The sequence below is a fragment of the Mustela nivalis genome, assembly GCF_964662115.1.
Source record: "Mustela nivalis genome assembly, chromosome: X".
In the NCBI taxonomy this organism is placed as follows: Eukaryota; Metazoa; Chordata; class Mammalia; order Carnivora; family Mustelidae; genus Mustela; species Mustela nivalis.
In genome coordinates this window covers 132748458-132773363 of record NC_139040.1, presented here as the reverse complement: position 1 = coordinate 132773363, position 24906 = coordinate 132748458, and the positions used below count along the sequence as shown (strand labels likewise).

The following is a 24906-nucleotide window of genomic DNA, read 5'->3' as shown; positions in this document are numbered from 1 at the left end:
GAATTCTACAAAGCTCTTACTCCCATGGCTCTGGTTTAATAAAACAAAAAAATACAGATGAAAATCAGGAAGACCTACAGATTCATGGGGCAGAGTCCAAGAGAGATGGGGTCTGAACTCTTCCAGGTGTCCTCTCCCCATGGACTTGTGGATGTTACTTACGTGTTCCAGTGACCATGTATGACAACATGGATGAGGCAGTACCAACCACGAATGTTCACCAAGCCTTGATGTCCAGGCATTTTCTTAGGGTCAATCACATAGCATGGAGTGTCCACATGACTGAGCTGAGTCTTTCCATCACCAGCTCCTCCAAAAGGCTGGCTATGGCATGACCCCAAGCCCCATCTTAAATCACATCATAGCATAAACCCCATACCGTGGCTCCAGGCAAACAAAGACACTCATCAGACAGGACATTTCATGGGTTCATAGGTGAACTTCTAGGAGCTGATCAAGGGCTAGACCTTACCCTGGAAGGGGCAGGTGTAGACAATCCATGCCTGCTGAGTTAAATCTCTACCATGGAGGTGTGTTGTGAGATTTTTCAAGCTTCAGAGACTCAAATTGTGTAAGAGTCTAGAACATGGCATCTCTTCCCCTGGCTACATGCCCTTTGCCAGCTTCTTCTATTTCTCCAACTCAGATGAGATACCACCATTCCCGCACCTTCTCAGTCCTCAAGGTGTGCTGAGCGTGGTGGGTACCTGCAGTTCCTTCCTCCAGTTCTGTCCTGGCCATTGTGCGTTCGTCATGCTGCTCACAGTGGTCTCCCCTTTGGGTGCTGCTTCTGCTCCTAGGTTTCCAGGACCGCTAACAAGGGAGGGTTCTCTGGTGATCACATTAACGGTGTCACTGGGAGAGATGCACCTGACCAGAGCTGGCTCATCCCACTCAACAAGAGCTGACAGGTGACCTTCCCATCCAGCCCCCCATCCCTGCGTCTCTACCCAAGACATGATGTCCCTCACTTCCTGAGATGCTCCATTGACCATGAGTACCATTATCCCAGTGGTCATTAGCGTGTCCTCCATGGTTCAGATGAAACACTTCCCACTCTCAAGCCCCCTATGGTTCATCTCCTCATCCAAATGCCCCATGCTGGGAAATCCAGCCCCCATGGCCCATCTACTCAACCTTGTCTTGCCATGAGCTGTAAACCTGCTCCCTACCCACTCCACTAGGTTCTAATCAATAAAGGTGCCCAATAAAGCTCTGATGAATTCAATGGCACAAAAGTGGCCCCATGCCAAAAGCCAGCAAGCTCATAGCATCCTGGGCAAACTCAATGAGCCATTTGGTTAAACCTTGAGAAGATGAGGTTCTCCACATCAATGCTGAAGGGGAGTGGTTCCTTCAGGAAGGGGGAGCCATGGACACATCGCCTGCCTATCTGACTTTCATTGGCTGACATCTTCTCTGTGTTCTTCATAGACAGTGGCAGCCCAAATCTCAACACCTCTCCTCTTGCGGTCGGCTTTGCTCTGCATTTCCCAGCCAGCACGAGGGCTGTGTGGGGGGGTGTACACGAGTGTGTGGGTGTCACCCCCATGATCCACTCTCTTCTGGGAGCTGAGAAGCTGACGGGCTCACTCACCATCCACAGGTTTCTCAAGTGTGTGTAATGAGAAAACATCACAGGAAGGGGTGGGCGCTAAGGAGAAAAGGGAAGTCTAGGGTTGAAATGTCTTGACAAGGCAATCACTGTGCTCACTTTGTGACCAGGCAGAGAGCTGTCCAAGACGACAGCCAGATGTCGGAGCACCGGGAAACTGAGAACGAAAACAGGTGGCCAGAGCAGAGCCCGGTGCGGTGGGGTAAGGCGGCTCCCTTCATTCTCTGACTCTCAAATGTGCTTTGTCACTCAGGTAGCTATTTCTGCTCCTGTTGCTTCTGCTGGCAGCTCCTGCTGCAGATCAAGGAGCACCTAGGGGTGGGAAGTGGGAATCTGAATGAAGGCACCCAACAGGGAGGCAGGGACTGAGCTCGTGGGCACTGCATTGAAAGGTCTGAGTTAGCCCCAGGGATTAACCACCTTGCCCTGGGAGCAGGCTGAGCCCCTCTCCCAAGTCTGTGTATGTGAATATTAGAAGCCACTTTGGAATTACTACAGAGGCTTGGATGCATGTGGTCATCCACAGGGGGAACCAGTGGTCTCTGGATCCTAGGGAGACACTTTGCTAGCAGTCACTTATCTCAGATCCCCTGGCCACCAAGTGCAGAGCCTGGCCAACCTGGGGGACAGGTGTCTTTGGGGACCACAACCTTTCCTTCCCTGTGTTGTCTCAGCAAGATGACTGATTGCATTCCCCCAAAGGGCAGGGATCTCAGCATCCAAGCTCATCCAACGGATGCCCATAGATCGGCAGCACCTGCATGGCCCTGGGTCTTTGATCTGACCTAGTCTGACAGATGGAGCCGGTGTTTCTGTAGAACTTTAGGTTTATAGAAAGGGGAAGAAAACCCGGTCTGGGGAAAACTGAAAGGAGAAGGGAAAGTGGGTAGTCTGTGGACAAAAAAATAGCCAAGTGACATCTCAGTTTTCAGTCTTATGAAACAAAACCCCAGGCAAATCCACAGAGCAGGAGGGAAGAATGGGGAGTGCTGGCTTCATGGAGGTGGGGGTCCTCTTTTGGTGGGGAATGAGAATGATCTGACTCAGGAAAAGGTGATGGTTGAGCATTCTGGATCCGTTGCATTTTGAGTTGTACGTTTCAAGGGATGAGCTCTATACTGTGTGAATGTCACCTCCGTTTTTAAAAATCAAGGCAAAAATGAGGTAAACGGACCATGAGAGTTCCCTGAACCTCACTTTCTTACCCACTTGCATGAGGATACTAGGAATGGCCTCCTAGAATGAGTGTGAGGGAGAAACTAGGAGCCAAGTGGAATGTGCCTACGCATGGTCGGCCCAGGCTGTGGAGAAATCACAACACTGATTACTTCATGCTGCCGCAGAATTATCCACTGTTGGCCAAGAGCCCCACATTGTGAGTAACCATCTAATTGAAACAGCAACCCTTGCTAGATCATTTTGCATGGTGCTGTTGGGTATGTGATAATGTCGCTATTTGGGTTTTATTAGGGTTTTTTTTTTTTTTCTTAGATCAAGTTTACTGAAGTTTATGCTTTTGCTCCATCATGATGAGAGACAAGTGGAGTTCAGTTTAGAGGAAGCGGAATGGGGAACTGTCCAGCTGAGGGCGTATTCCTATGCAGATTCCTTCTGATGGGGGGATGGGTTGTGCATCTGTAGGCACCTACTTTATGTACAGCCCCAAAGCTGATGCTGTGGGAGGCTTGAAAAAGGTGCAGGAAAGCAGATTCCAGAAGCTTACCAGGGATGAATGGGATAGGGATGTTCCCTGCCTTGCTGTACTGAACCACCCTCTCCTAATTAAGGATGGCTCTGTTCAAAGATTGCAGATGTGGAAAGCAGGGCAGAGAAAAGACAGCAACAGCAAAGGGGAAGGGTATTCCCCAGGATCCTCTCAGGTGCATCATAGAGGCCCCCCAACCCCATGCCAAGAACCCTGGACAAGAAGGGCTGGTTGGAGCAGGGTTTGGCTTGCAGATGGAGGAAGCCAGGAACTTACTCCATAGCACTGGAGTATAAGGTGTGTGGGAGGCCAGGGACATTCGGGAAGGTCTGCTCCATGGTTTTTATTTCCTCTTTTAGAGCAAGGGTGGTGCCCTAGGAGGGAGTGGGCTTGGGGAGGTTGGGAGGCAGGAACCCAAGGCTGTGTGCTGCTCCCCAGGGGCACTCTGGCACAGGTGCTCACACCTGGCTTGGGGAACTGGCTGGACTCTGCATCGTTGGGCTCCAGCCTGGGAAGCTGGTGCAGGGACAGGGGAGAAGGGGCTGTAGCTTCTGGACAAGCCAGCTGACCCTCAAGGGCAGGGAATTCACAGCTCCGAGGTCTGTAGGGGCAAGGATCAGTAAGGTAAGGGATCCTATAGGTCCGACAGAGGGCAGACAAGCCCCCTGGGAGGGGCTGCATATCAACGAAGGGAGGTGCCAAAATGTGCTGAACTAGCCACGTGTGGGAGGGCGGCGCTGGGTCCTGGCGGGAGCCGAGCTTCAGGGGAGTCCAGGGGAAGAAGAAGAGAGTCTGTGAAGACGGGTGCCAGCTTGGAGGTGAGGACATGCAGGTCCACAGGGTGGGTGTTGGGGGTGTGATGGCTGGATCTCCAAAAAGGAGACACTGGAAAGAATGAAACAGAGAAGGAATTGGTGACGGAGATGTCTAAGAGGGAGAAGAAGAGGAGGAGAAGGGAGCAGAGAAGGAAGGAAGACAGAAGAAGGGAAGGGAAGACGGAAGGGAAAGAGAAAGCAGGGAAGAGAAACAGGAAGGAAAGAAGGAAAGAGGGAAGAAATTTGTGGCCGTTCGTTCGGTCGGCCCCCAGGAAAAATACACCAAGAGCAAAGAGACAGTGTTGAGACCAACCGACTCTATAAACCCAAGGACGTGACAGAGAGAATGACTGTGCATGGTCAAAGAAGAGAGGAAGGAATCTGCAAGAGAAGGGAAGGCTTTGAAAGGATGAAGTCCCGGGGAACACAGAGAGATGAACAGCAGACAGTCAGCGGCTGACGGGAAGAGAAGTTGTAGAGATGGAAGGCCCCATTACAGAGCACAACAACAACAACAACAACCAAAGAGCAAACACCAGCAGAAATTCCACCAGGGCAATGCTGGGCAGAGCCCAAGATGCCATCCCAAACCCACGCAGACCATCAGATGTTCTTTGTCGAGTGCAGCTGTCCGCGAACAGAGCCCTTTGCTTTTGTACTTACGTGTTAAAACGTTTTTAATAGCCTTTTTTTTTTGCCTTTTTTATTTTTTTTTTAAGAGCAGTTTTAGACTTACAGAAAAATTCAAGTGGGAAGTACAGGGGATTCCTACGTACGTGCTTCCCCGTTCACCCCGTCTCCACACTTATTAATATGGGGCATCAGTGGGGCACATCCGACACCACCGATGGGCCAATATTGATCCACTATTATTGATTAAAGCCCACAGTTTACATTAGACTCACTCTTGGTATGGGACGTTCTATGGGTTTGGGCAGATATAGAGTGACTTATACTCATCATCATAGAAATATACAGAGTAGTTTCACTGCCCTAAAAAATCCCCTGTGCCCTGCCTGCTCATCTGTCCCTCCCCCAAACCGTGGTGACAACTGATTTTTTTTTTTCTGTCTCCATATTTTTTTCCTTTTCCAGAATGTCATAGAATCTGAACCTTCCCGGATGTAGCATTTCAGACTGGCCTCTTTCACTTAGCAAACGTATTTTAACATCCCCTATGCCTCTCGGTGCACTTACCCCTTTTTATTTTCCTCTTTTCTTTTGTTTTTTTTTTTAACATATCGTTTTTGATTCTTGCGAAACTCAAGTTTTAAAAAAAGAGGAAAAAAATCTCAAAAAAAAAAAAAGGTGTTATTACCATCATGGAAACCTGAGCTATCATTCCTTTTTTCTTCCCCCAAAAATCCATTCTAAAAACCTTCAGAGCATGTGTCAACCATCCTCACATTAAAATTTCTTAAATAAAAATGTAAAAATTTTAATTATAATTAAATGAGAAAATAATCAAAGTGCGTGTAATATTCCCCAAAAACCATCTTCAAGTCACTGTTACGTGTCTGCCATGGCTTCAAGGCTCATCTGAACCATGAACCATGAAGACAGACGGGCTGGTTTGTAGGTAGATTTGCAGGGCAGCAGTAGTATATCTCCACGTTGTAGGAGATCTTTTTGCAGGCTGTCCCTCTCAGGGCGCTGATCCCGGAGAAAAGAGAACTCAGCGGTGGGTTCCTGTTTTGGACCTCTTGTGGGCTCTGGCATAGGTGGACAGCCCCAGAGGACCTAGAATCCCAGTCACTTCCCCAGCTTAGACTGGGGAAGGGCTTGGTGAGCTTGTGCTCTACCCCTGTCCCTGGCTAGAGAGGGAGGGACATGTCCAGGAGGCCAGGTGTGTGGAGCCAGAGCCTGATTCGTGGGTCCAGCAGCCTGGGAACAACCCGGCCTGACTATCTCCACTGTTCTTTTGTGGACAATATGTTCATAAAGGGGCTGCCGATCCTAGACTCGGCCATACATCTTAGGGAGTGGATCTTAGTACCTGTGATAGACAGGCTAATGTCCCCAGAGATGTCCACATCCTGATCCCCGTGTGGTGGACAGAATCAGGGCCCCAGAGACATCCATGTCCTCCCCCAGGTTACAGACAGGATTGAAGCCACAGCTTGTGGGCAATTTGCCCCAGTGGCACAGAGTACGACGGGGTGGATGGGAGCCCCGTGTCCACGCCGAAGGACAGGCCCTTGGTTCTGCCCCACCCTGAAGCTGGTTGTAACCTAGAGACCCTCTGCAGCCAGCAGTGACCCCCGGCTGGCCAGGTCAGTAGGCTGACCATCAGGCTGGGTTTAGTCCTGCACTGCCTAAGGAAACCTCACTGGGGCCCCCTTGCCAAGAATCCCCATGAAAGCTGATTTCCTCAAAGTGTGACTGTTTGTCCCTGCAGGTTTTCCTCATCCTTTGGGCAACCCCATGCGACTCCTGGCCATAACCATCCTGTTCTTCATGCTGCTGGACACAGTGTTCCTCCAGACTCTGGAGCATCAGGGTAAGTGTGTGAACCTGTTTGACCCTTCTCTGCCTGTCTCATTCCTACGTCCCGTGTGTCTTGGGGACACATCCTGATGCCTGAGTCCAATTGCATTTCATCTTCGTACTCATTGGTCAGCCAAGTGGCACAATCCAGGGTCACCAGAAGCTAAAGTATTTTCTTGATCATGCTCTGAAAGCCCCTTCCTGCTCCAGGCTTATGACGAGGTCATCCACCCTAAATGCAAACTGTAGGTCATCAGCCCCAGGTCTGAGCTACGGATGTGGAGGGTATCGCCCTGGCAGGGACTAATAAACATCTTGACTTAAACAGGTGGACAGAGGATACCAGGTGAGGCCACACACACTCAAGTCCCACCCCTTGGCTAAGACAACATTGACTGACCAGGAGCATAGAGGCCATGTGGCTGAGAGTTTCAGTAGACCAATGGACAATGGGCAGAACATCCTTAAGAAATGAACTCTGGCCCATGACCTGCAGCAACCCAAGGGACCAGCCCTCATCTATGGGGACCAACCCGCAGAGCCAGCCTGCTGTCTGCACGTTAGATGTGGAAAAAGCCAGATGTCCATCCCCATGACAACCCAATGATTCCTTCTGGAACCACGGGCCCCCTGTGGCCAGCACTTGATTCATAACCAACTGCTTCTCTGTGTTTTGACCTCAGTTCCTGTATAGGACCAACTAGAGAAAGCCAGATATGGTCCCCTAACCAGTCCCATGGGATGTTCTCCTTGTACTGAGCCACCTGCATCCCCCCGCCCACAGCCTCTGCTCAGGACACAGCTGAATATTCCCTTTTGCCCACTGTGAAACTTGCCCACTCCCCTGTCTCCCCTTGGTCTCTGACAAATGCTAGTGGTGGTGGCCAACTTCTTCACCGTGGCAGGCTCTGAGTCTACAGCCTCTGGTGCTCTCTCTTGGTAGGCCTTGGCTTACTGGCATGATAAGCATCTTAACATGGAGAAAGGGCACGGAGGTCCAGGTAGGAAGAAGAGATCCATCAGGGGGAGATTCCATGATGCATGTGTCAATGCCTTGAGGCCACCTATGTGGATAGGGGAAAGGACACCATGTCCCAGTCTTGATCTTGGCTTACAAGACATGGGATGGGTCAGCAGGCAATGCGTAGAGGCGGGAAAAGTGTGATTTCTGAAACTGGTGATCCTTCCTTTCAGATCTTCCAAGTGCGGAAAGGGTCCCCCGTCTAAATATGAAGTTTGATTCTTGGAGAATGAAACTGAGTTGGGACTGCGAAGAAAACACTACCTACCTCGAATGTGTGATGATTCACAAGCAGGATGGACCAATCAGCATAATAGTAAGACAGATTCGTTATGGACTATTGCTTTCCTTTACAAAGCTTCTGTCAAGTTAGAAACAAGGCAGCAACTGGTGGAAACAGAGAGCATGTGTGTGACCCTGAGACACATCTAGGAGACATGCTTCTGGGTGCACCAGGAAAGTTAAGTTCTGGCCTGTGTCCAAGAGGTGCACCCTGATTCTCCGGGGAACTGAGGAACTCCTTGGAAAATGTCTTATCCCAAAAGGGAAGGGCGTTCAGGGCTCCCGGGGGAGGAGCCCCAGCCCCAAAATCCTATGAGGTGAGCCCTGGTAGAGGCTGCAGGGTAGGACCCTCAGGGATGCTCAACCACCCACGGAAGGAGAAATGAGGTAGGCTTGTGGAATGAGGGCTCCAGTGCAATACAGGTAGGTTGCAATCAGGCACACAAATGCTCCCAGAATTTCCAGTAGTCACTTTCAGGGAGATGAAATAGCCAACAACAGTTCCCCCTTTAGGGGCAAGACAAATGGATTATTCTGGGACTTTCAGTCTTCTGTACCCCTTCAAGGGGTGTTGCTTAGGGGATCTGCCGTCCTACCAACAGAAACAGCAGCCTTTTGCTCGATGGGTCCATCAAAAGTCATCCATGTGGCCGACTTAATCCTGAGAAAGAAATAGTTGGTCACCCGTGTTCCCTGAAAACAAAGTTAGTGAATAGATATGATGAAAACAAATAGATACATGAAATAGATGATACATGATACAATAGATGATACAAATAGATACATGAAATGAAAACAAATAGATACGTGACAACAAACTGAATAGATACAATGTAAACATGACAGCTGTGGGAGAAAGGGGTATGAGATAAGACAAGAAAACGGAAAAACATAAAAGAGGGTGCGTTAAGCTCTATGATGCTTAAAGTGATGAGAGATCTCGATGCTCAGAGCAGTGGTCCTCGGGTTAGCCTCACCTGAGAGCTTTGTTACAAATGCAGAATCCCCTGCCTACAACGGGCTGAACCAGAATCATTTTGACAAGATCCCCCGGGACTGAGGGCACACTAAAAGGGAACCTCTATTCCGACCTCCTAAACACTGGAGACTAGACCAGCAAGTCGAGGTGCCGCCTTCATGTGAGCAGGCTGACATCCACCGACCGAGAATGTCCATGGGTGGTGGTGGCATCTCGGGGTCCGTGGAAGAGCGAACAACACGGAGAGGAGAAGCAGAAAAGAGTTTCCTAATGTGCTGGCTGGTTGCATCTTTTTAGCCCCAGGAGAAAGAATGTCACTGCGAGTTTTCGGATTATTCTCTCCATGATGGAGTCACGCTTATGGTTAAAGTAAATAGCACCCAAAGACCGATTCCAGAAACACTGGTCTACGCTAACTCAGGTAGGGAAAACATCGCAGTGACCCTTTTGAACATCACTAGCTTCAAGGTAGAGACCTTCCCTTTATTTCTCTTCGGTTTTATTGACATACACTTGACAATAGGTATTATATATATTTAAGGTATATAACTTAAAGCTTTGATAGACATACATGCTGAGAAATAATTATTGCAATTACGCTATTATCCCTCCCTTTGGCCCCTGGAAAACACCAATTCCTCTCTATGTCGATACATCTGCCACGTGTTGGCTATTGTGAATAATACTGCGATGGACATGGGGGTGCATCTATCTTTTTGGGATCCAGATTTCATTTCTTTTGTAAATACACCCAGAAGCAGGATTGCTGGGTCATATAGGAGTTCTGTGGTCAGTATCTAAACAAAGATCCGTGTTTTCCACAGTGGCCACACCAACGTACGTTCCCAATGACACTGCACAAGGGTTCTCTTCTATCCACATCCTCACCAGTATTTATCTTTTTTTCCTCTTTAATAGTCATTAAGTGACTATTAAAAGTGTGTGAGGTAGTAGCTCAGTGTGGGTTTTATTGATGAGTGACGTTGAGCATCTTTCTGCATAGCTGTTGGCCATCTGTATGTATTCTCCTGAAAAATGTCTATTCGGGTCCTCTGCCTGTTCAGTTTACGTTTTGTTTTGTTTTGTTTTCTAGTTTTTTGGTTTTGGGGAGCTTTGGGCTTTTTTTGCTGTTGGATTGTTTGAAGTCCTTATCTGTTTTAGATATTAAGCTTTTATCAGATAGATAGAGATTACAGATATTTTTGGGGTTTGATGCCTGCGCTGTTGGTGTCATATCCAAAAAAATCTTGGCCAAGACCAATGCCAAGAACGTTTTCCCGATGTTTTCTTCCACATGTTGTATGGTTTCAGGTTCTGTGTTTAAGTCTCTAATTGATTTTGACTTGATTTCCATACACAGTGACATAAGGTGACACCGTTTCATTCTCCTGCTTCTGGATGTCTATTTTTCCCATCCCCATCTAGTGAAGAGGGAACCCTTCATCCATTGTCTGTTCTTGGGACTCTCAATGAAGGTCCACCCTGTTGACCATAGATCTGTGGATTTATTTCTGGGCTCTCTGAGGTCCCATTGATCTATGTGTCTATCTTTAGGCCAGTGACATACTGTTTTGAGAACTATAGCTTTGCAATGTATTTTGAGATTAGGAAATGCGATGCTTCTAGCTTTGTCCTTGCTCAAGAGTGCTTTGGATCTTTGGAGTCTTTTGTTGAATTTTAGGGTTCTCTTTCTATTTCTGTAGAGAACGCCATTGGGATTTTGATAGGGATTGAGTTGATCTACAGATCACTTTGGGTAGTATGGACCTTTGGTCACCACTAGTTATCTCAATTCACAACCATGGGATCTCTTTCCATTTATCTGTGTGTTCTTAAATCTCTTAAATCTCTTTCATCTTAAATCTTAAATCTCTTTCATCAATGTTTTATAATATTCATCAACATAATTTTATAATATTCAATTTACTTCCTTGGTTAAGTTTATTCCCAAGTATTTTACCCTTTTGGTTGCTATTATGAATGGGATTATTTCTTTTTTTATTTTATTTTATTTTTAAGTAATCTATACACTCAACGTGGGGCTTGAAGTCACAACCCCAGGATCAAGAGCTGCCTGTTCTACTGACTGAGCTGGCTGAGCACCTCGGGATTATTTTTTTAATTCCTTTCTCGAATAGGTTGTTATTAGTGTATACAAATGCTACTGATTTTTGTATGTTGATTTTATATCCTGCAACTTTAATCCATTTATTTATTAGCTATAACAATGTCCTTCGTTTGGCCTTTAGTTTTTTCCCACACATATGGTCACGCTATCATCAAACGGAGATAAGCTTACTTTTTTAAAAAAATTTGGATACTTTTATTTCTTATTCTTGTCTAATTGTTCTGGCTAGGACTTCCCATACTATGCTAAATAGAAGTGGTGAGAGTGCCTACCTTGGCCTTGTTTCTTACCTTACAAGGTAAGCTTTCAGTTGTGTTTTTTGTTTTTCTTTTCCCCATTGAATGTGGTTTTTAGCCATGGGCTGTCCATATTTGTTCTTTATTGGGTTGAGGCAAATTTCATGTATACCTATTTTATGGAGAGTTTTATTTTTTTTTAAGATTTTATTTATTTATTTGACAGAGAGAGATCACAAGTAGATGGAGAGGCAGGCAGAGGGGGGGGGGAAGCAGGCTCCCCGCTGAGCAGAGAGCCTGATGTGGGACTCGATCCCAGGACCCTAAGACCATGATCTGAGCCGAAGGCAGCGGCTTGACCCACTGAGCCACCCAGGCGCCCCGAGAGTTTTTTTTATCATGAATGGATGCTGAATTTCCTCCTACATTTTGAATTTCCTACATTGTGGGTAGCTACTGAGATGACTCTGTGATGTTTTCTTTCGTTCTATTAAAATGGCGCCACACAGCGGTTGATTTCCATGCATTGAATCATCTTTGCATGTGGGGATAAGTCTACTCGGTTACAACGTGCAATCCTTTTAACGTGCCGTTGGATTTGCTTGTTAGTATTTTGTTAACGATTTTTTACATTTACGTTTATTAGGATATTGGGATGTGATTTTCTTTTCTCATCTCTTAGGGTTGTGATATCATGGTGATCCTGTCCTCATGAAATGAATTTGGAAGTGCTGCCTCTTCTTCTATTTTTTGGAACAGTTTAAGAAGGATTGGGGGCAGGAGGTGCCTGAGTGGCACAGTCAATTGAGCATCTGACTCTTGGTTTCTGCTCAGGTCCTGATCTCAGTTCATGAGATTGAGCTCTCCATTGGCCTCCATGCTCAGAGGGAAATCTGTTAGGGATTCTCTCTCCCTCCCCCTCTGCTCCTCCCACTCATGCTCTCTCTCGCTCTCTCTCTCTCTCAAATAAATCAATTAATCTTAAAAAAGGGGGGGGTTGGAATTAATTATTCTTTGGATGTTTGGTAGACATTCCAACCATGAAACCATGTGGTCCATTTCCCACAAATTATTTTGCTTTTGTGTCTTCTCAGGTGGGAATGGCACAGCTGCCCAGAATTTCTCCTGTTTTATCTACAATGCAAACTTCATGAACTGCAGTTGGGCAAAGGGTCAGGCTGCCCCTGATGATGTCCAATATTTTTTGTATATAAGAGACTCGAGGTAAGTGTTGAGCTCAAGTAGACAATCCCAAGACGTATGGGCCAGAGGAAGCCCAGATTGTTCTCTGAACAGTTTTGAATTTTATAGGAAAAGAAGGGAAAGAGAGTGTCCTCATTACATAGAAGACTCGGGAACCCACGTGGGATGTCACCTGGAAGACCTCTCGGGATTAACTAACTACAATTACTTCCTGGTGAACGGTACCAGCCAAAGGACGGGGGTCCAGTTCTTTGATTCGGTTCTGTCGTGGAAGAAAATCGGTAAGAGCCACGTCCTGTGGTGTAAACAGATGCTTAACAGGTGAACTAAAGGGAGTTTGTGGGGAAGTTTGGAAGGATGGAAATTTTTTCTTTCATGGTTCTGGAGGCCAGATACAAGGAGGCCAGAATCAAGGTGTTAGCGTGGTTGCTTCCTTCTGGAAGGAGGCCAACCCATCCTTTTAGTCTGAATTAAACCGGGTGATAAGAAGCGGTTCCCCCCAGAAGAAGCAAGAGTCTTCCAATACCCTCATAGCCTCCAAGAGCTGGCTGTCCAGACAGGAAAGTGTTTTGCCTGAAGTCAGACTGTGAAGCCCCTTGAGGACCAAAGGCAGGATGTTCAGACCAGGAGATGGAGGTTAACTCTGACCCTTTTGCGGCCGTCCCCCATGGGTAGCACGCACAGCCTTCTCTTGCTGTTTTGGGGGACACCATTGGCAAACGGATGCCAACTCTCCAGTTAATCTACTTCACAGGCCATTGCCAACCCTGACTCTCCACCTCCACGTCACCTGTTGGGGGAGCTCCAGGTGTGTGTACCCAGCCAGGTAGCTGCTGTGCTCCCCACCTCTCTGGGGCTGCATTTCCTGCTCCTTGCTGCAAGACAAGCGTCCCGTGGCCCAGACTCAGCCACCCTCCTCCCGAGGCAATCCCCATTTTTTTCTTTTTCCCTCCCCATGTTTCTAACCTTTTTATTTATCTCAGGAAATCCCAATATTATTTCAAACTTCAATCCTGTGCCATTGTGACTGACAGTAAGAAATTGTATGTTTGGTCTCTGTCCTTTCAAGCACAGAACGACCACAATCCTTAGGAATTTCCCCCGGAGGAGAGCAGTAAGGCGTGCCTTTTGTTATGTTAAGCAGTTGACAGCTGAAAAGCCCCGAAGGACAGGGGGACGGTTGTCAGGGGAACCAACTAGGTGATTAAAGGATTGGAATGTTCAGTCCCCTTCTGTGACCTCCCGGACCAGGACTGGAAAGGAGTGGGTGGCTGACCTCAGTCCCCAATGGGCAATGATTTTAATCACCGTGTTTACATAACGAAGCCTCCCTAAAATCCCAAAAGGATGGGGTTTGGACCTGGGTTTGGTGGACACGTGGGGGTTTGGGAAGAGAGATACCCCTGACGAGCCCCTTCCCCACACCTGGCCCCATGCATACTTTTTCTGGCTGTTCCTGAATTACAGCCATTTATAATAAACCCGTGATTAGTGAGTGACGTGTTTCCTTGGGCTCTGTGAGTCGCTGTAGCAGATTAATAGAACCCGAGGAGGAGGTCCTGGGAACTTCTATCTGCAGCTGGTGGGTCAGAACCATGGGTAATAACCTGGATTTGTGACGGGCATCTGACCTAGGGGGTGAAGGGCAGTCTTGTAGGGCTGAGCCTTGGGAGATCTGACCCCACGTCCAGGTAGATAGGTCAGAATTGAGTTGAATTGTAGGACACCCCACCAGTTGTCTGAGAATAGCTCGATGGTGGGAAGGGGGACCCCACGCATCAGAACTGGGTGCAGAGTCCTACATGCACATCACAAAATGAGCACAGAACTGTCCGTGCACCGCTGAAACGGCACACATCCCAGTGGTCTTCTTCCCCGAGAGGCAATACTCAGACCCACACAGACTCTGGCCTCTGTGTGACTCCAGGGAGCTGCCTGCAGAACTGGGTCTGACCTCCGTGGCCCAGCAGATGCCCGCTGGTTCAGGGGAGTGTCCTGGGATCTCATTACAGAAATATATAGCCCACCCAACAACATCAGCGTGTTCTGCAATGGGTCCCACTGCCTGATCTGTTGGGAAAAGCCCAAGACCCGATACAGGCTCTCCAACATGGAGTTCAAATACCAACTGGACATCCAGAGAAAGGTGAGTGGACTCTGCCCCAAGCAGGACATTGTGCCTCAAGGAGCAGAGGGCAGCAGCCCCTGTGACTCACGGTGAGGGCCCAGGTCATGGGAGATGGGCAGGGCTAGGTGATCCATGGGGAGGAACACAGGGGTGGCTGTGTGGACAGGATGCTCTGGGCGTGAAGTTCACCACCACAGCCAGTCCAGGAGGGGTAGCCACACACCCAGCTGGATCCTGCAAGCCTTCAGAGGGCGCTGGAGATCTCCAAGCAGATGCAGAACAGAGAGGACCTTCTGCTACTTGTCCACTCAGACCCCACCTGGAGAAGAGGGATTTTCTCTACCACATCCACCTGGACCCAGTGTAGACAAGAGAGAGCCTCTGCTCCAAGTCCAACCGGACCCAGTGTAGACAGGAAGACTCTCTGCTCCACATCCACTTGGACCCACTGTAGATGAGGGGAACCCTCTGCTCCACACCCACACGGATCCAGTGTAGACAAGGGGGACTCTGCTTCCCACCCACATAGACTCAGTATAGACAAGGGGAACTCTCTGCTCCACATCCACCTGGACCCAGTGTAGACAAGAGGGAGTCTGTACTCCACATCCACATGGACCCAGTGTAGACAGGGGGACCCTCTGCTCCACGTCCCCTTGGACCCTTAGCTGGACCCATCAGTAGCTGGGGTTCAAGGACGAGGCATGATCAGGGCCATCCTCGGTGGCCAAGTCCATACCCCCGTCTGCGCGACTTGAGGAGAAGAACGTAGAGAGGGAGCTCAGCCCTTCCCATGGCCCCAACTCTTGGGGTTACCCCGTGACTACACTCCAAGGAGACAATGAACGGATCCTGTAAAAATCTTCAAAATGGAGAAAAGTAAACCTCGGTCTTTTTCTTTCTTTGTTTTTTTCTAGAGCAATAAGGAAAACAGCGAGAATCAACTGGTAAGTTAAGAGTCTGACCCAAAATACCATCCCGTCATGTAACTGTCCAAGGTTACTCAAGTGGACACGTGGCCAGGATGAGGTGGGAGTTGAATGAGAGGGTGGCCGCTCCCGAGAGGGCAGTCCTGTCAGGGATGTAGGGACGCTCCCAACAGTCCCGCTGTGGGAGGAGGGCTCATCTGGGCACGCCTGCCCTGTCCCATTTGTTGAAATTAGTGTCCTCCCCCCACGTGCATCTATGTTGGTCAAGAAAATACTCCTTTGGGTTTGAAGGAGATTGTTTCTTCCTTCAAAACGCCTCTAGCAGAAGATCATCCAAGCCCTTTATGGTGGCGTGTCCTAAGTCCCAGCACTACGGTGACCTCAGTGTCCTCTGCTGTGCAACTGGGGGCTTTTACTCAGTTAACGTCCTTCCTGGGACGTTACCCATCGGTGGCTCTGCTCCTGTCCCGTGTACCCCCTGAACGTTTTCTGCATCTGGGTTGATGAGCACCCAAGAAGTGTCCCATGGTGAGTGGACCATGGGTGGTCCATGGTGAATGGGGGACATGCCCTTGATGCTGTTTCTCACGGTGAGGACACGGTTCCCCTTGTCCTCTATCCGCGGTGCATGTTCCACGCCTGGATCAGGAAAGCGTGCTTGGACACTGTCATACATCCCGGTGGTGGGAAAAGACATTCTAGCCCCTCTTTTTGGAAGGCGGGACACCGCGGTCTCACACTTTTTCTTTTGTCCAAAGATTGAGGTGCCCGGTAATTTGGAGAATAGCTACAACTTCCCAAGTCCGGAGCCCAGACCCAAGCATACTGTGAAAATAAGGACCTCGGACGCACGGATCCAGAAGTGGGGCGCCTGGAGCCAGCCCATTGAGTTTGGTACATGTCCTGGGCACGTCCCTCCATCCATCCCTGAGACCTTCCCATTCCTGTCCCCAGACCAGGCCCTGCCACCGCACCCATCTCCAGCTCAGTCCCCATTCCCATCCTTGTCCCGGTCACCATCCCCAGAGACTCCCAGACGGAGGAATTCCCACCCACGGGTCTCCACGGGGCTCTGTTCCTTCAAAGAATGGACAACCCACCCAGCCTCCTGCAGGGGCCGCCTCAGCTAGAAAAGATGAGTCACTCCTGGTCCACACCAACCTTGTTCACGTCATGCTCCCGGCCAGGGGAACGCGGACATCCACGTTGGGCGTGTTTTCTCCTCATCAAGAGGGAGCTATTCATTCCAGGGAACTCGATTACCAACGCCTTCCGCCATTTTCTTCCCTGGAACCTTGAAGGGTTGGCAGGAATTTAATGGTTTGGACCCAAAGCCCATAGAGTCCTCAAGAAATCTGCATTTCCGCACTACCTCTCCCTCCCGAATATTTTCAAAGCGTTTCAGTAAGCATTTGATGCATGCAATTTTGTGGGTTGGCTTTTTTTTTTCCCCCTGACCCAAAAGCAAATGAAAAAAATCCTTATTTTTTCCTCATATAAAATGTATGTGAAATATTCATCCAGAGGTAAAACGTAAATTCGAAGAGATAAGACAGAGGCTTCTTTACTAGGACTCCAAAATGAGGAACAAAATTTAAAAAAAATAATAATAATAGGTCAATGGGCATTCATCAAAATTAAAAACTTTTGTATCACCTGGAATGGGCACTTTTTAAGTAAAATTGTTATTATTATTATTTTATTATTTTGTAAGAGAGCACATTTCATCTATTAATATGGAAAACTCTCAAGACTCCATTCAATTTGGTTATGGTCATCCTCATAGGATTGGGTTTCCTTTCTTTTCTTTTCTTTTTTTTTTTTTTTTTAAAGATATCACTTATTTTTTTTGAGAAAAACCAGAGAGGAAACACAAGCAGGGGAGTGGGAGAGGGGGAAGCAGGCTTCCCGCCAAGCACAGAGCCTGATGTGGGGCTCAATCCCAGGACCCCAGGATCATGACCTGAGCCGAAGGCGGACGCTTAAGTGACTGAGCCACCCAGGCACTCCCAAGGGAGTGAGTTTTTTTAATAAAAATAGTAACATAAGATGTGCCCTGTTGGAAAAATAACAAATTGTAAAAAGTGCCCATTGCAGATGGTAAGCCACCCAGAGGATTATTAGTAGTTGTGAGGCAACTTTGTTCAAACCTGGAAATGGGTATTTTGGGGGTGGGGTCCATTGTTAATTCATTTAGTTATTTTTACCTTTTTTTTTTTTTTTTTTTTTTACTGATTTATGTTTGGGTCCATTTTTATATCGTGTCGTGGTGCCGTTGGGAGGGTCGTGAGGCTGCTTTGCCTCGTGCACGGCTCTGTGGGACGGGTTCGGGGTGGGCTCATGGGGGTCGATTTTTCCCGCTCTGAGCCTTTCTGGGAAGCCACAAGCCGGCGAGGGAAGGAGCCGGCCATGACCTGACCGTCCACCCGAAGGGGTCCATGGTGTGTCCCCCTCTGTCTGCAGGCTCCGAGGAAACCGCGCCCAGCCTCGTGCCCATCTACGCGCTGGTGGTCCTGGGGACCCTCATCACGGTCCTGACCCTCGGCTGCCTTTTGAAAAGGTAAAACCCCGCGGACGGGTTGGCGTCATCCTTGCGAGATGGACAAGGCGTTCGTTGGGAGGGAACTCCGAGAACCCAGAGCTGTGACGGCCCTCCGGGGAGGTGTAGCTGGCAGCCAACGGGGGCCTTGCCCTGACCCTCGAGGGGCAGCACCGGACGCACGTTCTCCGATGCTTCCAGGCCCCTGGGTTGCACTGAGCCCACCCGTGAGCCCTGTCCCTCCCCTGGACGTGGACGCGCACCAAGCTCAGCTGTGCTCACAGAACGGGCTGCATTCAGCCTCATGGGAAGGACCTTCCTCTTTTTGGAACGTCTCCCCACAACCGCTCGTCCAGCCCTTCATGTCCCCCCATAAGTCTTGCAGAGTCTTAGGGGCCCGCCTAAGCTCACTCCTCCTACACCCTGTCGGGACCCAGGAGGTGTCCTCCGGTGCCCACCCCTCCATGACCCCGATCCTAATCTAGCGTCCCCTGTGCACTTCCCTGAGCACTGACAGGTGAGCTAACGGCACAGGAATGTAGCCTAGGGACAAGGACAAGGACAGGACGCTGCCCGGCCTGCTGGACGGGAGCTGACCCAGCACCAGTCTCTGCTCTAGGGATTCCGGACCCGAGGGCAAAGGGGAACAGAGGCAGCCCCGCAACCCGCTGCCGGAACGGGTCGGAGCGCGTGCTTTGCATGAGAACAGTTATCTTAATGAAAAGCTGTTTGAGTTTCCTGTGGCCACAGGGGCAAAAAATGACCACAACCAGAAGGTTTGAAACAACAGAAGTGAATCATCTCCCAGGTCTGGGGACCAGAAGTCTGAGACCCAGGCGGGGCCGGGACCACGGAGATCCAGGCGGGGCAGGGCTGGGCTCGCTCCCGAGGCTCCAGGGGAGGGTCCTTCTTGCCTCTTCCAGCTTCTGAGGCTCCAGGTGTCCCCGGGCTGGTGGCCGCGTCCCTCTCATCTCTCCCTCTGTCCTCACGTGGCTTCTCCTCTGCGTCTGTGTCTCCCCTTCCGTGTCTTGCGAGGACCCCCGTCCTTGGATTTAGGGCCACCCTGATCCAGGATGAACATATGCTCCCTTGATTACAACAGCAAAGACCTGATCTCCCAACGTGGTCCCGTTGCCAGATTCTGGGGTTCAGGACTTCAATATACATTTTGGGGGGACAGTACGGAGCTCAGCAGAAGCACCTTCAGGTGTCACAGAATCGGGGGTGCTGTCCCTTTGGTAAGAGAGAAAGCAACTGCCCATTTGAAAATGAAGCAAGACTGCAATGTTCGGCAAAGACGAACTCCGCTGTTTTAAGTGCAAACACTAGGATTCGGGGCAAACCGTTAACCCAGCATATAGAAACCTGTTGGCTCACGGATCTCAAATTTGAGGGGTCCCGCCGTGACTCATCCGTAGAATTGTTCTCAGCTCGCGGCCCGCAGGCTTCTGCCACCGCGGGCAGGAGGACGCGTCCCTCCTCGCGGCCAGAAGGGCGTGTGTCCCCCAGGCTCTGCACCTCACACGCTTCCGGTCTCCGTAGGTTCCTCGCATCACAGACTTTATTCCCACCGATCCCGCGCATCAAAGACAAGTGGACGGACAGCCACCGGCCTGACCACCAGGTGGGTGAGGCGGGGACCGAGCGGAGAACCAGGACGGGAAGGACGCCCCCGCGCGTCTGCCCAAGGGGGAGCGCGGTGTCCTCGTGGGGTCTGGCTGGCCTCCCGGTCCTGCGCGCCGGCTGACCTGAGACCCCAGCAGCCCCATGCTCCCCTTCCTCCTCAGGTCATCTGGGAGAACTTCACCTTGGACACGGAAAAAGGTGACAACGAGGAGATCCTAACGGTGCAAGAAGTCACAGTGGCCCCGGCGAGCGTGGGGACTGCATAGACGCTTCCGGCCCGGGAACATTCTGGAAGCTGCCTTTTGTTTTTTTGTTTTTTTTTTAAATTATCATTATTGTTGTTTTGAGCGTTTATTTATATAGTATTTTTTCTTTTTTTTACTTGAAAAGAATGTGATTTTTTTGCAAAGATGCCTGTCGTCGGAGGGCTCACTGAACGCGCTGGGACCCGACGCCGTGATGCACCTGCTTCTCTCCCGGGAAACAGAGAACTCTTCCTTGCTTTACGGTGGCTCAGATACTCTCCTGGCAGCAGCCACCAGGGCTGAGATGTGGGTCTCTGGCGTGTCTGTGGTCCCCATAGGAGCACTGCCCTCCCCTGTTTCTCCAATAGCTGCAGCCCAGCCCTGTATGGGGACCATCGGAGGGTCCTGACTACTTATCTCCTCCGCAAAGTCCCATTTGCCACCTAACGTGACACATTCCAAGGCTCTCGGAATCAGGATGTGGACATCTTTGGGGACATTGTTCCGTCCACCACGTGAGGATCAGGACATGGACATATTTGGGATATGGTTCTGTCTACCACATGGGGTTCGGGATGTGGACATCTTCGGGGACATGGTCCGTCCACCACTTGACCATTGGGATATGGACGTCTTTGGGGACATGTTTCCATCACCACGTGGGGATTGGGATGTGGAGTCTTTGTGGATATGGTTCCGTTCACCACCTGGGGATCAGAACGTGGATGTCTTTGGGGACACGGTTCCATCCACCACTTGACCATTGGGATATGGATGTCTTTGGGGACATTGTTCCTTCCACCACGTGGGGATCAGGATGTAGACATCTTTGGGGACATGGTTCTGTCTACCATGTGGGGATCGGATTTGGACATCTTTGGGGACATTGTTCTGGGGTTCGGGATGTGGACGTCTTTGGGACGTGGTTCCGTCAACCATGTGGGGATTGGGATATGGACATCTCTGGGGACATGGTTCCGTCCACCAGACATGGATTGGGACGTGGACACCTTCGTCTGCAGCATGGGCGGGGATGGGAGAGGACTTCTCGCGAGGATCCCGAGACCAGCTCTGCACCTTGACTTCTGAGACACGTGAATATGAAACCCTGCAGGCCGCCCGCCCGCCCAACCACATGAAGGTAAGAAGCAGGGAAGGGCCTAGTACAGGTCTTGTTGAGACGAGAAGCAAGTCCCACGCAGGGAGGGAACGTGGCCGTGAAGGGCCACAAGCGCACATGCAGCGGGGACCTGCGGAAAGTCTTAGAAGCCAAGGAGAGAGTCTTGTGAAAACCAGAGCTCACGTGGCGGCGTTGTGTTTGCTGATGAGGACAAAGCTCACAGGGAGAGCAGATGTATCTGGAAATATGGATACATGTAGATACAGAGACAGGTATATCCGCTTAGATACATGCAGAAGAGAGGAAACAATGTATGTGGACAGATACACCGAGGGAGAGACAGACACATATTTGGAGAAAAATGGATGCGCATACATGCCAAAAATACACATGAATATGATTGATCGGAAGGAAGTGGTTCATACGATGGTGGGGCTGGTCTGTGTGACACCTGTAGGGCTGGTTCGTGACCTCGAGGTGGCAGGTGACAGTACAGACCTGAGGCAGAATTACTTGTCTGAGAAACCGTCACCTGATTGGACGAGGCCCACCACCCTTGAAGTAGACTGTGTTTAAGTTAGTGGCTTGTGGATTTTTTTTCTTTTTCTTTTTCTTTTTTTCTTTTTTTGTCTGAATTTTTTTATTTCTTGGTCCCACCTGCAAAACAGTGCTAGGAGAGTGTCTGATCGCATAACAGGGGGCTTGTCCCCTTGTCTGGCTAAACACGCGAACGGATCATCCTGGAACCCTTTAAAATGGGAATGCATTGTGATGGGACTTGCAGTGGGTGCCCTGGCCATGTCCCAGGGGACACTGCCATGGGGATGGACCCCTGGTCCCAGTGCCACCTGTGCCTTCCCATGGGCTCCTGTAGGATCAGGCAGGACCCAGGGTGGGGGCTCCTGACAAAGTTTCAGGGAGCAAAATCATATGCTCAACCTGACTTCAGAGGTGTCGGGGCTCCTCTCAGTCAGCTCCCCAGGGAATGAAAAGCAAAACAAAATAAAACCAAAAAGAAAAGGTTGATTTATAGCACTTGCTGCGTTTTGCTGTAGGTCATCCGGCCCAGCCTCCTTGGAGTTACCAGTGACTTGACATCAGCACTAAATACTCTCAGATATTCAACGTGGACGCCTCAGGGTGTGCATGAGGTGGCCCCTGCTTGCCCCTGACTCGAGGTCCTGTCCATCTGTCTGTCCGTCTGTAAGATGATGCCCAGGATGCTGGAAACCTGCCACCCCCCTTCATCTCTAAGAAACACCATCACCCTCCGATGACGACTCCTGACATCTGATATCCACCCATAGATGGGGGCGTCCCTTCAGACCAAGACTTATCCTTGGAAAGTAAATGCTGCTCAGAGTCCAGAGGGACCAAACTGGCCCCCAGGATGACAGATGCTCGCCCAGTGGAGGCCGTCCACCGAGGACAGGACCTCTGTGTTCCAGGAGTGTGACTGGTCGCCCAAGACGCCCCCACAGCAATGTCAGGGATAAGAGCGTGGACGGCACCAAAAGCATGCCCCTTGCACTTTGAAATTTTGCCCTGGAACAGCCCAGATGGGACTAAAATACTCTATGCACAGAAAAGAACAACCACAAAAAGGTGGTTTCTTTGAACAACTACCTTTGGCAAAATACGGATATAGGAAAATCTAAATCGTGTTGTGAAAGGGAGATATTTTACATGTAGGCTTTCCGCTTGCTGTTCCTGCTTTCCCTCTCCATTCTGCCTCCCGGGACACCCTCTCCACTCACCCGTAACGTCTATAAAAGACCGAGTTCCTGCACGTGTCCATGGAGGTGATATCAGTCATTAACACTTTAGTATGAATTAGCAATTACTCTCCCAGGCTGGTTCCATTTCATTTTCAGGTGTAAGTGTGGATGGTTTGGTGAAGTTTAATGGAATTTAAACTCAGGGGGGCAGGGGTGCTGGAGAGACTTCTTTTGTTCAGTAGACCTATTCAGTGACCCTGGAAGAACCCCGTAGGAAAGATGCCCTGGAGAAGCCCTGCACTACAAGACAAGGACAGTGTGGGGACACGATGAAGCTCCAGGAGAAGCGATCCCAGGTGCAGAGGGACCCCGGCACCCCACGCCACGCTGGGTCCGCTGGAAATGCCTCTGCATCTGGATACTGAGGGAGTCTCATCCCAGCTCAGGGACAGACCCCAGAGGGCGCCCAAAAGGACTGGGGTCCGCGGATCCCCCTGGGTAGGACTTCTGTCCGCAGGGTTAGGGTTAGGCCACGCCCCACACCTGGCAGGGGCAGCCGGTTGTGAGGACGGGAGGCAACCTGGGGGTCAGATGGAGCCGATGGGGGCAGCGACCAGGACTCAGACCTTGGGGTTCGTCCTTGGAGCCCTTTCTTCTCACAAGGAGGCCGCCTTCTGGGGAAAAAGCCTCCCTGAAGCCTGTGTTACTGAGATGAACACTCTGGGGTCCCGCTTGGCTTCCTCGTACTCACAATGTGAAGAACATTAGGGGAAGGGACACAACAGGGTGAAGAGGTCACAGTTCGGGGGAACAGAGTCGGGCTGGGCCCCATATTCTTGCCGACGTACGAGAAGACGCCCCGCAGTGCGAGGAGCTCTCCTCCAGGAAACCAGACAACTGGGCAGGCCCTGGGGTTCCCAGGAGGCCGGGGAGGCGACTACGGCTGCTTCCACTGCACAGGCATGGGGAGAGGGGCCAGGAGAGCCGGGGCAGGGCTGGCCACGTGTCGGGGACACAGGGACCCTGTGGAAGATAATGTCAGTCTAGATACGCAGGCAGGGCAGCCGGGGGTCGGGCAGCAGTGTTTGGACGAGTTTCCATGGTGCTCACCACAAAGCAACACCATCCACGGGGTGTCAGGACTCCGCCCTTCCCACATAAACCCTCCCCAGCGGTGGAGACCAGATCCGTGTGGACACGCCATCCATATTTCTGGGATTTATAACCCAGCAGGTGGGCCCAGGGGTCCAGAGCCCCATGCTTGCTGCCTCACGTAGTTCCCGACGGCCCGTTCAGCTCTGTGGCCGCCGGCGTGGGGGTCTTGCTTCCCCACCGGCGGGAGTCAAAGCAAAGAGACAGCCTTCCCGCCAGCACTGCCCGCTGTTCTAGAAACTTCCCACTGGCTTCTGGGTTTGGGAGGCGGAGAGTCACCGGTTCCTGAAATAAACAGCAGGAGCCTAACTACTGCCTCATGCCTGGGAGACGTGTCCCCCATCAAACGGTAGCCTATTCTCTACCCAGGGCATAGTTGGGAGTTTGGAGACCCACGGGGGCAAGGAGTTCTCTAGAGGATACGCATCCCAAGAGCTGTATTTCCACGCGTGCACCCCCTTCATGGGGCGCCTGGGATCCCTCTTGTCTACACGGCGCGGTAGAATAGTCTTTGAGAAGAGCAAACGGGGGGATACGGTCCATCTCATAAGAAGAGCCTTCCAAGGACACCATTTCTGTGGCAGGAGACAGGCCGGGAATGGTGGTGTCCGCATTCTGGAGAGTGCTGGGCACGTAATTACCCCGCTGGGACGCAGAAGCGAGCGCTTTCCGAGCTCCCCCACCGGATCCGTCCATCCAGGCGTCATGGAGTGGGGTCCCTGTGGGAGAGGGAAGACACAGGCTCCCATAGGGACGAGGATCCGTCCCATCGTGGGGAAGCGTTGGGGAGACAGAGAAGCCTCGGGGACGTAAACAGGACGGGAATCCTGCGCATCTCGGAGAGCGGAGTTCGAGGAAGCATGACACAGAGCCCCGAAACCCCGATGCACCCCAGAGGGACCAGGTGGGCGACTGGCCAGAGGGATTCTGCTGCAGAAAAAAAAAAAAAAAAAAAAAAAAAAGGAACTCGGAGATGCT

General features: G+C 50.5%; 2 protein-coding genes across 7 annotated transcripts in view; one reads left to right on the top strand and one right to left on the bottom strand.

The window, feature by feature from the left end:
• Positions 1–24906, bottom strand: part of LOC309856071 (S-geranylgeranyl-glutathione receptor P2RY8-like) — a 499501-nt gene that overhangs the window by 343732 nt on the left and 130863 nt on the right. The window lies entirely within an intron of this gene.
• Positions 1715–22901, top strand: LOC309856069 (granulocyte-macrophage colony-stimulating factor receptor subunit alpha-like). Of its 4 annotated transcripts, XM_082716777.1 has the most exons (14): positions 1715–1817; positions 6534–6635; positions 7817–7959; positions 9202–9325; positions 12363–12492; positions 12580–12752; positions 14484–14617; positions 15517–15546; positions 16287–16422; positions 17992–18088; positions 19610–19691; positions 19855–20659; positions 20755–21079; positions 22114–22901. In XM_082716777.1, the coding sequence occupies exons 1-12, from the start codon at positions 1754–1756 to the stop codon at positions 19957–19959; spliced, it is 1320 nt and encodes a 439-aa protein (XP_082572903.1). In that variant the 5' UTR covers positions 1715–1753; the 3' UTR covers positions 19960–20659; positions 20755–21079; positions 22114–22901. The 4 variants fall into 4 exon arrangements, with proteins under 4 accessions (XP_082572903.1, XP_082572902.1, XP_082572901.1 ...); XM_082716776.1 differs by having other exon boundaries at positions 19855–21079; XM_082716775.1 differs by lacking the exon at positions 1715–1817 and adding an exon at positions 2643–2990 and having other exon boundaries at positions 19855–21079.